We start from the raw sequence: 16,803 nt of genomic DNA, 5'->3' as shown, positions 1-16,803 counted from the left end.
GACACAAACCATTGCCCACAATATAAAGAAGCCAGAAACATTTTCCTAACACCTATCATAACACCTATCATCAACGTGCAGTCTACATCACAATCGAAATTTTACATTCTGGAAAGTACAAGATTTAACAGTCGATACTATCGTACAACTGATATTAAACATAAATGATACCCAGAAAAGCTTATATTATGTCATTAATATATCTGTTATGACACTGTAACGAGTAAATGGTCTGATGGAGATCAAATAAATAAATTAAGATAAATACTTATCTCTTTGGTTGGTAACACTGAAAGACACTGAAAACAGATTCCCGCGGCCCGCCGATGAATTTGATATGAATGGCAGTTGTTGTGTTTTAACTATTTGACGTAAATAATTATGGTTAGGAACTTTTTTGACGTAAATTGTGTTTTCTGATATAATTTTGATATGGATAGCAAATGGTAAATACTCCTGATATGTGCGTAACTGTCGTAGGAGTTTCTATTTATGTGCAATAAAATTTTTCTCGTCTGTTTATCAGGACAGACACTAAAAAAAGTGTAAACAAGAATTTGGAAGACCTGAAGAAAGAGTTAGAGGGTAAATGGAAGCTGTTGCCTCCTTCAGAAGAACTCAAGAGTACGGCACACGACAGGTTTTTGACAGGGCTGAAGGTGAGGATCTCAACGACAATACTCATCGCTCGACACTTCAGCTTGATATTCAAACAGCTGCTGCAGCCGTAGTTCTAGAGTGATTGAGTGACATCGCAGTTATATTGAAGAGAGATCTGTACGGTTTCAGCACGGATCATGTAATTGGCAGATTACGAATTTTGGTGTAGCTCCCTGTTTGATTTATTCATTTTTGATCATTTCGTGCGCTTTTAAGTCGTAAATACAAAATATCAAAATTTCACACAAGCATCCAAATTTGTAACACGTTTACTTTGCATAAGTCATTATAAATAAATAAATAAATAATTTTTCTTCAAAACAAACATTATTACTGTAAATGCGAAGGTTAGCCTTTACACTGGCTGTTAATGAAACAACAAGTTTACTGTTGCCAGTCACTGTTTCTTTATCTCCACGACGCGTTTCACAGTTTTAAATCTCCATCATCAGATGGATTTACATTTGTGTGTGTGAGAGGGAGAGAGGAAGAGACGACGACGTCGTTTTTGAGGAACTTGTGGCACTGGCTCCAGAAGTGTTACGACAGTGAAAGGAACCTGTGACCACTGATGACAGTGCCATAAGTTCCTTCAAATAATCGTAACACAACACACACACGTCATACTAACAAATCTAAATTTACCGGATGGTAGAGGTTTAACTTTTGATACGCGTTTTGGAGTTAAATAAACATTGACTGTTAACAGAAAATTTGTTGTTTCATTTGATGGGTATTCCTTCCCAACATTAATATACAAATAGACAAACAAACTGGACATAAAAATTTCCGTGTTTACTGGATGAAATGTTTCAGTAATTTGAAATATTACATTATAGGGCCTATATATAATTTTTTGTTGTATTGACCAATGCACACAACATAAACAACGCATATTTTTTTATATGAATATGAGAACCACGTGACAGTGTAACTGCTTTTTCATTCCATCATCACTTCTTTTTTATTAATCTGCAGTGTCACTCTCAAACATATACTCTTCAACTGAGTAAAATTATTTGTTGATTAATATTTCATTTGAGTTATCCTAAATGAAAAGTGATTTCATGTGTTTAATACATTGTGGCAGATTAGAACATTTACTCATTGGTAGGAAAGAATCTTCAAGCTTTTTTTTTTATTATTAGGTATTATGCTTTGCAAGATGGTGCAAAGATCAGTTAGAATGCCAGGAATTTGAAACCGAATAATACTGGTGTGGGGTCAACAGAGGCATCCGATCCCACCCATCTGCTTTGATCCGTGACACAAGGATCTTGTTGTGTGTGACGTCATTACAGTGCAGAGTTTAGTTTATGAGTTGGTTCTGTTTGTAGATGCCCCCTACTTGTGGTTTATGATGTCCTGTGGTTGTGGTGGTGGTTTTGTGTGTGTTTGTGTTTGTTATGTGATGTATTGGGTTCATTTGAGCTTTGGTGGTGGCAGAGTAAAGTTTTTTGAGTGTCTGTGACTGAAAAATTGAAATTGGTTTCAGTTGTGATGATTTTTTTTTTTTTTTTATGTGATTGCATTGTCGATTGGTTTTATTGGTTTGCTGTTTGTCATGCGTTAAGACATTTAATTTATTGTGTGGCCTTTTCTGTTAGGTATGGATATGACTATTAAATACAACAGCTCGAGGATGCCTTCATAGCTGGGGCGAAGACATGATGTCTCTGATCACGTTTCTCCAGATGTTCGGACTGTTAGCAAGACTTGTGAAATGTAGTGTGTGCAGGGAAAACAGGAGGTTGGCAAGAGTTCCGGTTTTCTCAGATCAGGTACTGTTATATGTGGCGGTGCCGAAAGGATAATCTTTGGCGCACCATCAGATGCAGTACCTGGTTCGAGAAATCTAAGTTGACCATGAGAGAGATTGTTTTGATGACTTATTATTTTTGTGATAGGTCCTCTATCAGTTTTTGCGCGCATGAGATTGGAGTGAGTGAGAGGATGGTTTTAGATTGATTTTCTTTTTGTAGGAAAGGGTGTTCAAAATTGTGAAGTACAGGGGTGAGTTGGGTGAGCTGAGGGAGGTGGTTGAGATAGAAGAATCTCAATTTGGGAAGAGAAGGTATGGGAGGGATAATTATCAAGTTGGATTATGGGTGTGGAGCCGTTATTTCGGAGAGGGGGGAGGGGGCTATGTGATTGTGTTTACAGGGTTTTGGAGGGGTGTGCTAAGAGGGAACTGGTAGGGTTAATTGAAGATTATATACAGGCGGGGAGTACTGTAGTGTCAGATGCTTTTTCGTCATATTGGGGGTTGGGGAAGAGGGGTTGTGATCATTTACTTGTAAATCATGGTTTAGATTTCAAAAATTACGAAACTGGGGCATGTACCAATACAGTAGAGGGGTTTTGGGTTTGGTTAAATCAGTCATAGGGAAGGGAAGAGGCGCTCTTCTAACCTGCAATCTCATTTAGATTAATATTGCTGGCGGAAGAGTGTCCCTGGGGAGTATTGTATTTTTTGTGATATTTTGAGGGCATTTAATAAGATGTACAGGCCAAGGGTGGTTAGTTGAGGGAGTTTTGTGTGTTAGGGGGGTGGGGTTTGTGGGTAATGGTTGTTGTTTTAGGTGGGTTGGGTGGGGGGTGGGGGTTGATTTATGATTATGTTGCAGAGGGTCTGTTTTGTTGCAGTAGTTTTTGAGTTGTAATATGTGGTTGAGTTTCATTTATTTTGTGGTTTTTATTTGTTGGCAGATTTTTTGTTTTTGTGGGAAGGGGGGGGGGGTGAAGTTTGGGGGTTGGGGTTGGTAGGTTGTGGATAGTTTGGGAGGTCTCTCTCTCTCTCTCTCTCTCTCTCTCTCTCTCTCTCTCTCTCTCTCTCTGTGTGTGTGTGTGTGTGTGTGTGTGTGTGTGTGTGTGTGTGAGGTTGGGGTGGCTAACCTAGTGTGTAATGCCGGAATTTGTTTGCGGTAAGTAGTTGTTTTTTTTGGATCTGTTGTTTACGAGTTTTGATGTTTTGTGGGGTTTTTGTTGTGTTGTGGGTTTGGTTTTATTTGTCACAGGTGTTGGTGTTTGTTGTTTTGTATCGTCAGCTGTGGTTGACCCTATGTAGGTTAAGGGAAATGTCCAATTCCAATTTTTGTCTTTGTAGATGTACATGTTTTGATGTAGTGTGCTTTAGTTGACCTATATAGGTCAAGGGAAGAGTCTGATTTTGATTTTTGTTGTTTTATGTGTTAGTTTTGTGGTATTGATAGTTGCAGTCCAATTCTAATTTTTGTAGTTGTAGGTTTTTATTTTGGAGTATCGATAATTGCAATTGAACTTTGTAGCTGGAAGGAAGTGATTGATTCCTGTGGATTTTGTGGGTGGGGCAGAATGTGGGAGTTTTGTGTTGTTTTTCATCATTTTTTTATCGTTGTTTTGTGTGGTTTGGGATTGTGGTGTGGGTTTTTATATCTTTGTATTTAGTTTGTCACCACCATAAAATCCCCAATTTCCCGCACTTGTGTCCTGTTAGTTTGATTGTATTTTTGGTTGAAGATGATATTGTTGTATTGATGTTTATTTTCACCTTTGGTGTTGTGTTTATGTACTCACGTTATTGGCGCCATATTGGAGATGCTGAGAACGGTCATTTCTGCCATATTGATATTGTCATAGCAGAAGGGTGTAATTGGATGCTTCTGTAATCCCCTGGTGTGTGTGTGCGTGTGTGTGTGTGTGTGTGTGTCTGTTTGTTTTTACACAGTCCTAACAGCATTAGAGCTAAAATACAGTTAAAAGATTGAGGATTTGTTTCCAAAAATTAGGAATACCATAGATCCTCCTTCAACTGATGATCTAGACTCATACCTAGAAATTTTATTTTTTATATAGGCCTACATTCAATTTCTTCCTTCTCTGTCTAACACAGGACATTTGGCTCTTGTTATAATGTTACTGTCATCTGAAAACAATGTTATAAATACTTGCTAACCATTTTCTTTGGGGACAGTCCTTGCAAACAGTTGACTTGGCTAAATCCTTTTCATTACTGTAAAGTGCTTGAGGTAAAACAAAGATTTTGAAATAAATGATGATGTTTTTTCACTGTTGTATCAGTGTGTAAAAGGTCGAAGCAGATCTGACTGTGCAGGATGACATGATTGCTTGAGGAGTTAGAGTGCATAATAATAATAATAATTTTGTGTGGCTCAATGATGTGGTGCGAGTCTTACTATTGGACACCACTTTGGTGACTTTAATGCCCCTAACCTACCACAGTTATTCAACCAAGGTAAGGGGACCTACAGTTTTACGTGGAATGTGAACCAGATGCTATTTCTGGTGACTCCTCACATCATTGAGAGGTGAAGGCTAAGTTAAAACAGAGACTGGAAAATCAGTTGTCTGATAGAGATCCAGTCCTACAGCCTCTCATTTTTCAGACAATATTTGTACCTCTAGAGTTAGTCTAAATGTGTCTTAAAATTTTTTTTTATCTCTATTAGTTCCTCCATTGATTGTGCCTGATTTAATTATTTTCTTTATTGATTGTACTTTTTATATCCCCATGCTACTTCTTAGTTGTACTAATCATTTCTGTTTCTCTCGATCCACCTTTAGTTCTTAGTCTGTCATCATCTTCTTTCTCTGAGCTATAGATAGGCTTACCATTGTACTATTGTGACCTCCTACTCTGACATCTCCCTCTTCATCTTTGTCCCCCCTCGATATTGCAGTATGTGGTTCTTTAACCTGGAGTGAGTGACCTACCCTTCCTTCTGAACCTTGTCAGTCAGCCACCCTATACGTCGCCCCCCCCCCCCCCCTCACCCCCCCTCCTCCTTCCGGTCTCCTCCCAGAGAAAGGAACTAGTTTATATGTTCATTGGCAGTACTTAATATTTTGCTTCCTGGGGTACCTAGTGGCCAGCAGTTGATCCCTGGTTTTAGTTTCCTGAAGTGAGTTTTTCTTTCACTACTATTTCTTTTACAGATACTGCAGCCATTAAGTCATGAGAGAGAGAGAGAGAGAGATATTTCTTTTTTGGGGGGAGGGGGGGGGGGAGCGGCTTATAGCACAGTTATGCTTCTTTGGACTTGGAAAAAATAAATGTTGAAGCATTAATAGTATTGAGTAAACATAAAGAATTTTGCTAAAATTTCTGGTTTGTTGAAATTAAGTATAAGGATTACAAATCTAACACTATAAGAGGCTTAATTCAGGATGGTAGGAAGTAAGTCCGGACCATGCTCAACCCTAATCTGGCTAAACCGTGGGTCTGTGTACCAGTATTATCAAAAATGTATTGGTATAATTACAGTTTTGAAAGTGACGAGCATTACAAGACATTGTCTCAGAAAAAAACTACAAGTGCACATTATTTTGAAGCCAACTCATGATGGAAATACATTAGATCTAATGACAGCAATTAGCCATAACCTCCATGAGAATGTCCACTGGTATCGGTGATGAAAAAACACTTGTTGCAACAGTGATAATCAATAGCACAAAGAGGAACTACAACAATTAGAAAGATTTACTTGTTCACTGAGGCAGGTAGAGACAGTTAATGTCTTAATGAGTGAAGGATTTGAAACCTATAGCTGTAGTCATGATAAAATAGAGGAACTGTGCCTCAAATTTAGAATAATGGTTTAACAAGTAGTGGATAGATATGTGCTGAGTAGAACAGTTAATGGTCAGAGGGATCCTACACGGTGAATAAAACTAAAACTACTACACAGTAGGTGCAAAATAAACAGGATTGCCACATGTTCAGAAAATCTGGGAATTTAAAACATGTCAGGGAAATCAGAGGAATATCAGGGAAATGTGAAGGGGAGGGGGGGACACTGGAAAAGTCTCATTTTTGTCTCAATAGATGTGGTTTGTTTACTGAGATGTCGTGCATCATTGCTGGCTGGACGCAGCTGAGAAAATGCGGCACATGCGCCACTTGCCTATTGCTCATTCTTACTACATCACCCCTTCCTACCACTCCCCTCAGATTGCAGTCAGTGCTGCCTCCACTTCGTGCCACTAGCCTAGTAGCTGCTGATGACAGGCAGGGAGACATGAGGGGTTGCTTGTTTCTACCTCATTCTCAGAGATTGTTGACACACTGGCCGGAGACAGTGATCATGTGTGCATTAGTTGTGTCTGAGTGATTGTGTCAATGTGTGTGTGTGCTCTCATTTTCTGTCAAAGGCTATGACCGAAAATTTAGTTGTGTGAGAGTGATTGTCTTTTCTACATGCCTGTCTGTGGCTCAGCGATCATCTATATGGTGAGTTGCTACCTATCCTCATTAGTATTGGGATGAGAAGTTCCACCTTAGCAGGCATGGATACAAGAAGAACTGCACCACAAGATGATTAACTTATTAGTATTGTTTCTCAGAGTATTTGCTCACGTTATCTATTGCTTGGATTAATCACTGCAGTCTCATTTCATCAACATTCTGTCTGTGACACATGAATAGCTGGTCACACGATTGGATTCCCATGATGGGCCAAAACTGCAGGCCATTTCTGTGGATATCTCTAATGGATCGGGCCTGCCAATCTGAAGCTCATCGTTTCCCACTAATGTGCAGGCTATGCCCATCGTATCTAGTCTCACTGATCTGCCCGCAGACCGGGTCTGTTTGTGTGTGGCATAATGCAGTGGATTTTTGTGGCTTATCTATGGACCAAGGACTGAGATGCTCCTTGGCAGGCCAGAGGCCACGGGCAATGGATTTTAAGAATTGTGGCTGTCTCACTGCAATTACAGTGTACAGTGTGGCGTTTTATAGACAACCGACAATAACAAACATAGCAGAAACAGCGTTTCATTGCTAGTCACCTATAGCATTGGCTTATACAACTCTTCCCAGCCTTATACACTTATTTGAAGAGGCCTACTTTTTCTGAGATTATTTCTGAAATCAGTGCAGGTACTTTAAATCTGTCTTACGACTCCAAGGAAATATGTATTTTTGTCACCAGATGTGTTTCGTTTTATTGGAATCAAATAACAACAGTGGTCTTAATACTCAATGAAACACATATATCATTTGGCTTGCTTTCTCCATCAAAAACAGTTCATTACAAAAGATGTTGATGTTAGTATTTGAGATTTTTGCTCACACAGTGGAGAAATACAGAAGTCCTTACATTTTTTTGGTCAACTTATGCCTTTACTTACCCTAGAGATCTCAAAATGTTTCAGGGAAAAATGATGAAACGTGTCTGGAAATAAGGGAAATTTCACTTGGGGAAACTTGTGTCAACCCTGACAAAGCAAAGAGCTACGGAGAGGTTCCGAGTCAAGCGTATTTGCCTGTCTGTAGAGCCATGTGTGAGGCCTTGAACTATCATGTTAGCAGAATATTATCAGCAAACTTTGTCCAAAATCGTGACACATTCTAGTCGATGTTTAAAGGTTGTTGATGGTACAAAATTTAGTATCCAAGAATTCATGGATGAAGCAAGAATTGAAACTGAGGGTAGCAGAGTAAATGCAGAGTTCTGATTTTAAATGATTTTTTAGAAAGGAAGATGCAGGAGTACTGCCCCAGTTTAATTCTGGCACCACTGCAAACAGTTCTGTGATTGATTGAATCCTTATCATGCTCTTTGTATCATTTGATGGTTAGTTAGTCCCTCCTGTAAGCATAATATTCTGTAGATACCTTGAACATAAGGTTGGACGGTGTGGTTGGAAGAAAACAGAGATCACATCTGTGTGCAAGAAGGTTAGCAGAAGTTTCAACAAAATTATCATCCAGTAATATTTGACATCCATCCATTACAGAATTGTATCACTTTTTCTGAGCTCAAACATTATGAGGTATCTTGAACAGAATGATGTTTCATACCAACAGGGATGATTTCTGAAAACATCAGCTATGCGACACCCAACACATTCTTTTCTCAAATGACACCCAGAAAAGAACTTTCATAGAGGTCACAAGTTTCAACACCTCAATTTTTGTTTCATGTAATGCCTGTTGTCATACTTTTCAATGTAAAAAAATTGAGCAGGTGTAGGTAGGTGAGTAGGACTTGCACACTGAGGGTTCTGTTCAGACTTAATTATCTATACCCATCCAGTCTCGATCATTTTTGCTTGTTATCGACACTGATACTAGCAAGACATTGGTCCCATCAGTTCAAGGATGTTATGTTTTAACTTTAATTTTGAAGTCAGGTAACAAATGACAAACAAAATATTTTTTCGTATGATATAATTAGAAATTAACAAACTTCTGATTTCCCCCCCCCCCCCCCCCCCCCCCCCCATTACTTGTACTGTGAAACCTTACTTCTTGCCAAATTTCGTGATCTACGTCAACAGGACGTACGCTATCGGTTGCAAATAGAGAGTTTGCATGTGTCAAATTATGTGACATAAATTACCATATCTTCTGATTCCACTGATGTAGGACGTAAATTTTTTTTCACCACCAAGGAACCATAGATCCAAATATTTGGCATAAAGTTCAGCTGGATATGTATATACATTCCTGAGAAAAAGGGGCTTTAACAGACGGATGGACAAACAGACAGACAGTCAGGTTGACAGCAAATGACAAAAAAAATTTCTTTTTGTGTGATGTAATTACAAATTAGTGACATAATTACAAATTAAAATTTGCGGTTGTTTACCTTTGGTTGTAGTATGAAACTTTGCTTCTTGGCAAGTTTCATGATTTTAGGTCAATGGGAAGTGCTCTATTGGTTGCAACAAATGAGTTTGTGAATATCAAAATATGTGACATAAATGGCCACATGTATTGATTGCATTGATGTGGAAACTTAAATGTTTTACACCACCAAGGGATTGTAGATCTTAGAATGTGACATAAATTTCAACATGATACATTTTCCTGTTCCTGAGAAAATGGGTTTTTAACAGTCAGATGGACAGACCAAAAGACAGACAAATGGGCAACAAGGTGATCCTATAAGAGTTCCATTTTTACCAGCTTAGGGTGTTTGTTTCATTTATGGTTTAAAAATTGAAAGAATGTGTATAGAAACACTCATTACATTTTGTGTGTCTTAGGTGGTTTACAACAAATGACCTTCAGTTCTCATAAAATACATCCATAAAATTCTAAAATGGTTAAAACAATCCTCGTTAACTCTTCAATCTCAGCTACACATTTTTGAATACATGCCATGTTTCAATCACTCTGGATCATCTTCAGATCAAAGTAGTTGTGTCAGCAACCATCTTGCCTGTTTATAACCTCATATGAGGTTGAGTTATGTGAGTTTCTGAACAGACAAGATGGGTTGCTGATGCATCTACTTACGTCAGAAGATGATACAGAGTGATCGAAACATGTCACATACTTAAAAATATACAACTGAGGCTGAAGAATGAATGAGAATTGCATTAAATATTAGCTAGTTGCTGATTGTCTCGGGACAGTTGTGTCAGCTATAGTGAGTCTAAAAAGTGTTCATTCTTTTAAACTTGCTATCATCTGAGAATACTATATATGATCCGAAAGTGTATAAACAACCAGTGCTTGTGCTCTCGTTAGGAACAGGCAGTCATTAAAGTATTTTCATACAGGATCCAGCAAACATCAGCATGATGTGATCATAAATAAACTGATACACTTGATCTCAGGAATGTGACCTTTGCATCTCTATGTTCATCAGTGATTTCCAGAATTGTTCCAAGCCACCATTGGTTATTGTAGATAGCTATGATGAACATTTCTTCATGGTGGTGATAGAGGCCTTGTTTTGAAATCCAAGGTGAACTTGTATGAATTTTTTGGTAAGAAAAAATAAAAAAAAGATTAGCTCATGTCTCAGGAATTGTAGGACTATAATAGAGGGAAACATTCCACGTGGGAAAAATATATCTAAAAACAAAGATGATGTGACTTGCCAAACGAAAGTGCTGCCAGGTTGATAGACACACAAACAAATACAAAATTCAAGCTAAACCCACATCCTTTCATCTTTCCCTCTCCTTGCCTCTTTCCTGATGAAGCAACCATTGGTTGCGAAAGCTTGAATTTTGTGTGTGTGTTTGTATTTGTGTGTCTATCAACCTGCCAGCGCTTTCGTTTGGTAAGTCACATCATCTTTGTTTTTTGAATTGTAGGACTAGTTTCATGTTGATATTTTATCATATTTGTGAATTTTGTTACATCCTCTATTGTAACATAAAACATTCCTGGAATACGAGTTTCGGCAAGCAGCAAGATCTTTTGGACTTAAAATGTGAGTGTCATATAGACACTGTAAACTTACTCTTGTGGATAAACCTATAATAGTACCACCAAAACCATCAGATTTAATTTTGCCTTGTTGAAAACACTGTTGTGTATAAAACTCAATAGCATTGACTTAATGAAATCCAATGTTTTATAATACACAGCAAAAGGATGAAGGCTATACTGAATGTTCTGCCAGTGAAATCTTTTTCCAGCTTACTGAAGCCAAGTTAGTTAGTTAGTTACGTGTTCCATTGATCAATCTTATGGTAACTGTTATGATGTGGAATGTGTCAAGTGCATAAGAAATGCATGCACGAATCAAGTTTTTTTTCAAACTTAAAATTTTTATTACGTACCCCATTCCCTTCAGCGGCACAAAATGCATATATTATACCTGTAGATTTATTTATTCCTATTCAAGTATTCATCTATATGATTTAAATTTATTTTTGAAACTATTGCTGTTGTCTGTCAGACATTTTATTTCATCTGGTAATTTATTGAAAACTTTTACAGCAGCATATTTTACCACTTTCTGTGCCAAAGATAGGTTAAGTAGATGGTGTAAGCCTTTCTTTCTTCTGGTATTATAATCATGAATATCACTGTTGTTTTTAAACTGGTCCATGTTGTTGAGAACAAATTTCATTACTGAGTAAATGTACTGTGAGGATGGTGTAAGAATTCCTAATCTTTTAAACAGGTGCCTACAAGATGTGCAGCTATGAGCTCCACACATTATTCTAACCACTTTCTTTTGAGTAGTGAATACTTTTTGCTGAAGTGTTGAATTATCCCAAAATATCATTCTGTATGACATCAGAGTGTGAAAGTATGTTAACTTACTAATTTTTATAGCCTTAAAATTGGCAATTATTCTGATTGCAAAAGTTGCTAAACCTAGTCACTTTAGGAGATCCAAAATATGAATTTTCCAATTGAGATTCTCATCTATATGTTCACCCAAAAATAGTATGCTCTACCCTGGCTACTGACTGCTGTTGATGTGTTACATTTATTGAAGGAACTGTACTCCTTGCAGTAGAAAATTGGATGTACTGTCCCCCCCCCCCCCCCCTTTTAGTTCAGAGCAAGTCCATTTGCAGAAATCAATTAATAACTTTTCCAAAGACATTATTTGTATAATTTTTATTGGAGTTTCTTTTACTGGATTAATAATGGCGATTGTATCATCAGCAAACAGTGTCAGTGTAGCTTTTTGTTTCAGATAAGATTGGAGGTCATTCACATATGTAAAGAACAGAAGGAGACCCGTTCTCGAACCCTGTGGAACACCTAATGCATAAATTTACTTTACTTCACACCTATGGTCACAAATTTTCGGTCATCAGACTACTGGTTTGGGTCTTTAATGAGCATCTTCAGATGTGTTTTGTGACCATAGACCCGAAGTAAAGGAAATATATTCTACATTCGGGTCACTGTTCAATTTGTGACCATGTCACAGCTTGTGGACCTAATGTAATTTCTTCCCTATAAGATGCAGTGGCAAACTTCCTTAAATCACTTACACTATATAAAAAAACTTTTCACTTTCTATTCTGTAGAAATGACTTAAACCACTCTTATGCTGTTCCATTTACACCATAGAATTGTTAATTTGTGTAACATTATGTCATGGTTCACACAATCAAATGCTTTGGATACAGAAAATTCTTATTGTCGGCATTTTACTATTTACAGACTTTTTTTTTGTGGGCCGTGAAATTGTATATTGCTGTCTCAGTGGAACAGAATTTTTGAAATCCGAACTGTGATTTACTGCTGGCCGGAGTGGCCGAGCGGTTCTAGGCGCTACAGTCTGGAACCGCGCAACCGCTACGGTTGCAGGTTCAAATCCTGCTTCGGGCATGGATGTGTGTGATGTCCATAGGTTGGTTAGGTTTAAGTAGTTCTAAGTCTAGGGCCTGATGACCTCAGATGTTAAGTCCCATAGTGCTCAGAGTTAAGTCCCATAGTGCTCAGAGCCATTTGACCCATTTTGTGATTTACTAAGTATCCCATTACTGTTGAGATGGCTAACCACTCTTGTGTACATTACTTCATCGACAGTTTTGGAAAATGCTGTAAGCAAGGATACTGGCCAATAATTATTGACATCTGTGGAGTACACTTTTTTGTAGAGAGGCCTGACAATGGCATATTTTAAACTGCCTGGGAAAATACCTTGAGTTAGTGATGCATTACATGTGTGATCAGAACATCGGCTGTAACTGCTCCACACTGTTTTAATATCTTGTTAGAGATGTCATCTACGTTTATTTTTCAAAGATTTAATGATTTTCCGTATTTTGCAAGAGGCTGTTTGGTGAAAATTAATCTGACTAAGATTTCTCAAAACTGACTCTTCCATGCACTGCTTGGCTTTTTCTTTGGATCTATTCTCACCATATCTTTTTCAGTTGCACCTAAGAAATGGTTGTTAAATACATTAGCTACTTGTGTACTGTTGATTAAGATGGTCTCATTCTCTTTAATAGTAATACTACCTGCACCAGTGGTTACTTTTCCTATCTTCATTCTAACAACATTCCATATTGATTTGATTTTATTGCCTGATTTCTTAATTTCTGTGGGAAAGGTTTTGCATAATTGCATTTGCGTGTATTTGCAGTTCTTGTTCTTGTTTACGCTCACATTCTGACCACTAGTTTATTTATGTGGGCGCAGCTGTTTATCTTTGTCTTCTTTGCAGTAGTAGTATTCTTTGACTTGTTTTGTTGCATGTGTAAAGTCAGCCGTTGTAAAGAAAGCCAGTTATTTTAATTAATAAAACAAGTTCATACACAGCTTTATTAATCACTTTTAGCAAACCTCCACAATCCACATCAGGTTATGGGCCCAAGCATCGCTCAGTTTGCGTGAGGAAAGTTGTTATTTCATATAAACTTTCAGTATGCCGACTGTGACATGTTCGGATGAGAAGAAGAGAGAAGAAATCTGCAATGGCTGAAGAAGTGTCTTCAAAACACATCTCAAAGCTGGATGCAAAAAATTATCAGTCATGAAAAATCCAGATAACTGCAATCTTAAAGGCTTACGGAATTCTTGTGTTGTAATTGGTACTCGAGGTCAGCCTAATGAAGACGATGATCCCGCCTTGAAAGCATGGACAAAAGGAAATGAAAAAGGTATGTTTCTGATTTCCACATCACTAGACATACACAAATGCAAAGTCTGTTGGTTTGTGAAACAGCCCACAAAATATGGAACAAGTTGAGATCAATACATGAGCAATGGTCAGAAGCCAGCAAACTAACAATATCTCTACATTTTCATGAATATCGGGTGAATGCAAATGATTCTGTAGTTGCACATGTAATCAAAGTTGAAAATCTAGCATTACAACTCAGAAAGGTTGGAGAAAGGTTTCAGATGTAGCTGTAATGGCGAAAGTCATTGCTTCATTATCATCAAAATATAATACATTTAAAACAGCTTGGGACAGTGTGCCAGCTAGTCAACAAAACGTGGAAACTTTGACATAACGCCTCGTCAAAGAAGAGTCCCAGTTGAATATGAGTGATGAAGAAAATGGTCCATTTGCAGTGATGTCCATCAACAGACAAAAGGAAAAAGCAAGATATCGTGATAAAACCAAAATTTCACAAGAATGAAAAACAAGATCAGATGTCAAGTGTTTTTACTCCAAGAAGCCTGGTCATATAGCTCGCAAGTGTCGGAAGAAAAAGCAAGAGACAGAGGAATGTAAGAGTGGTGAAAATAAATCTGCATATGCATTTATTGTGTCAGCAGATAACATGTGTTGAGTTGTCAGATAGTCAAGTGAGACATGTGCTAAGTGGTTAGAACATGATCAGTCAGATGTGTGGCTGTTGGACAGTGGTGCATCACTTTTCGACGGGAATTGTTTTCGAAGTCCTGTCGAGTGACTGGGGAGAATGTGTTACTGGGTAATGATAAAGAATGCCAAGTCGCTGGTGTTAGTACTATTATTATCAGCCAAGAATTTAGCGGCAAATGGAGTGAGGCATGTATCGAAAATGTTTTGTATGTACCAGGTATCAAAAAGAACTTGTTTAGAGTCGGAGTACGCATGTCGAAGAAAATTACTGCAGCTTTCAAAGAAGATCAAGTTGTACTAATACGTGACGGAGAGACTGTAGCTGAAGGCGTGAAGGAAGAGAACAATATTTATAGGATGTGTTTCATGGCAGAATCCATACTAGGGAGTGAAGTTAATGTTGCAGTGACTGATCTTAAACAGTGGCTTGAGTGCTTAGGACATGTCACTATATGAACAATTCAAGAGATTTCAGCAAAAGTGTTGGTCGGAGGACTAAATGTAAAAAAAGAAACAGGAAGATTTTTTGCTGTCAATCAAGCCAGCTGAGCAAGGCACATCGGCTGAAGTTCAGCTACAAAGACACAAATTGTTCAATAAAACCAGGGGAATTTATTCATTCTGACATGTGTGGGCCAATGTCAGTTGAATCAATTGGTGGTCCAAAGTTTTTTGTCATATTCAAAGAAGCTGCAACTGGATACAGAGTTGATTATTTTCTAAGAGAAAAATCTGATGTTACTGATTCAGTAATCTTGTGTTGAATAAGTTTGGTCAGAATATCAAAATATTACGTGTAGACAATAGCACTGAAGACATTAATTATGGTATTAAACATGAGAAACCATGGGATTCAGTTAGAAAAACTGTACCGTATACGCTAGAGCAGAATGGTCATTTTGAGAGGGAAATCACTCAATTGTTGGAAGTGCGCACACAATGTTGAAAGCCAAAAACCTTCCGAAGTTTTTATGGGCAGAAGATTGCAGGTTCGTGTCCTGTCACGGTCGCCAGTTGTAGTGGTGTTTAATAAAAAAGAAAAAGAGAAGAAAAGAAAAGGTTGAAAATGTGGGAAGAAATGGTGAATAAAAAGGGGTTTTTAAAATCTTTAATGACCGTGAAAAAGGGAAAGAATGAAATGCAAATCGGACTTCATATTACAGAAAAGTTATCGGACTTCGTGATTCGGAAAAGCTATTGTTGGGGTGGACCTTGTGGCGTTTCTGAGCAAAAGTCAAACCAATTTCCACTACAGAGAAGAGAGAATAACAAAATGTGATTAACAGGGGGAAATGGCGTAGATAAGAGTTCATCCTTTACCATGTTAACATGTCTTCTCTCGTGCGGCGTCCAAGTCTTGTTCTCCAAAAATCTCCTGCTTCATTTCTGCGTGAAAAGTGGTAGCTGCTCCAAAATTTTGCAATAAATTTCATTGTCCAGGAATTACTAATGTATACAAATCAAAACCATCTTGATATTGAATGCAATGTATTTTACTTTGCTGCTTCCATCCTCCGAATTTCATACAAACTTCCACAATACGTCTACACACCAATAAGTTTTTTCGTCTTCATCTGACCAAGACTTGCTAATAAGTAAGTTAAGCTTCCGCTCTCCAGAGACAAAAGCAGGTAGAAAACAAAAAGAGTTACAATTTTTGTACCTTCATTTTCTTATATATTTTCTCTGCCGTCGAGCGCTCATACAGCTGTGACGGTATAATTTATATCTGAGGGAACGAGTGTAGCATGGCGAAATTCAAAGTCCCACTACAGTCGTTCTGAGAGGCAAATCGCTAAATTGTTGGAAGTGCACGCATGATGTTGAAAGCCAAAAACCTTCCGAAGTTTTTATAGGCAGAGGCTGTTAACACTGCTGTATACATATTAAATAGGGTTACAACAAAACACAACTTGGAGCAAGCTCCATATGAGTTGTGGAATGCACCTAAACCATATGTTGGACATTTTCGAGTGTTTGGGTCAGATGCCTTTGCTCATGTACCAAAACAATTTCGCAGCAAGTTTGATGCCAAATCCAATAAAGTTGTATTTGTTGGTTATCAAGGAGAATCAACAAATTATCTACTTTATGATCCCATGAGTCACAAATTATTTGTATCGAAGTATTTCACATTCAGTGAGGT

General features: G+C 37.8%; 1 protein-coding gene across 2 annotated transcripts in view; it reads left to right on the top strand.

Moving 5' to 3' along the window:
• Positions 1-304: 304 nt before the first annotated feature.
• The window catches only part of LOC124803121, a 109,448-nt gene continuing 92,949 nt past the window's right edge, over positions 305-16,803 (top strand). Inside the window, exons 1-2 of one of the 2 annotated variants that reach the window (XM_047264296.1) lie at positions 305-446; positions 527-659. In XM_047264296.1, the coding sequence (XP_047120252.1) occupies positions 433-446; positions 527-659 (147 nt within the window). In that variant the 5' untranslated portion in view covers positions 305-432. The remainder of the gene's footprint in view (positions 447-526; positions 660-16,803) is intronic. The other variant, XM_047264304.1, reaches the window with a different exon arrangement.

This window comes from Schistocerca piceifrons, chromosome 1 (assembly GCF_021461385.2).
Source record: "Schistocerca piceifrons isolate TAMUIC-IGC-003096 chromosome 1, iqSchPice1.1, whole genome shotgun sequence".
In the NCBI taxonomy this organism is placed as follows: Eukaryota; Metazoa; Arthropoda; class Insecta; order Orthoptera; family Acrididae; genus Schistocerca; species Schistocerca piceifrons.
This window is presented reverse-complemented; position numbering and strand designations above follow the sequence as displayed.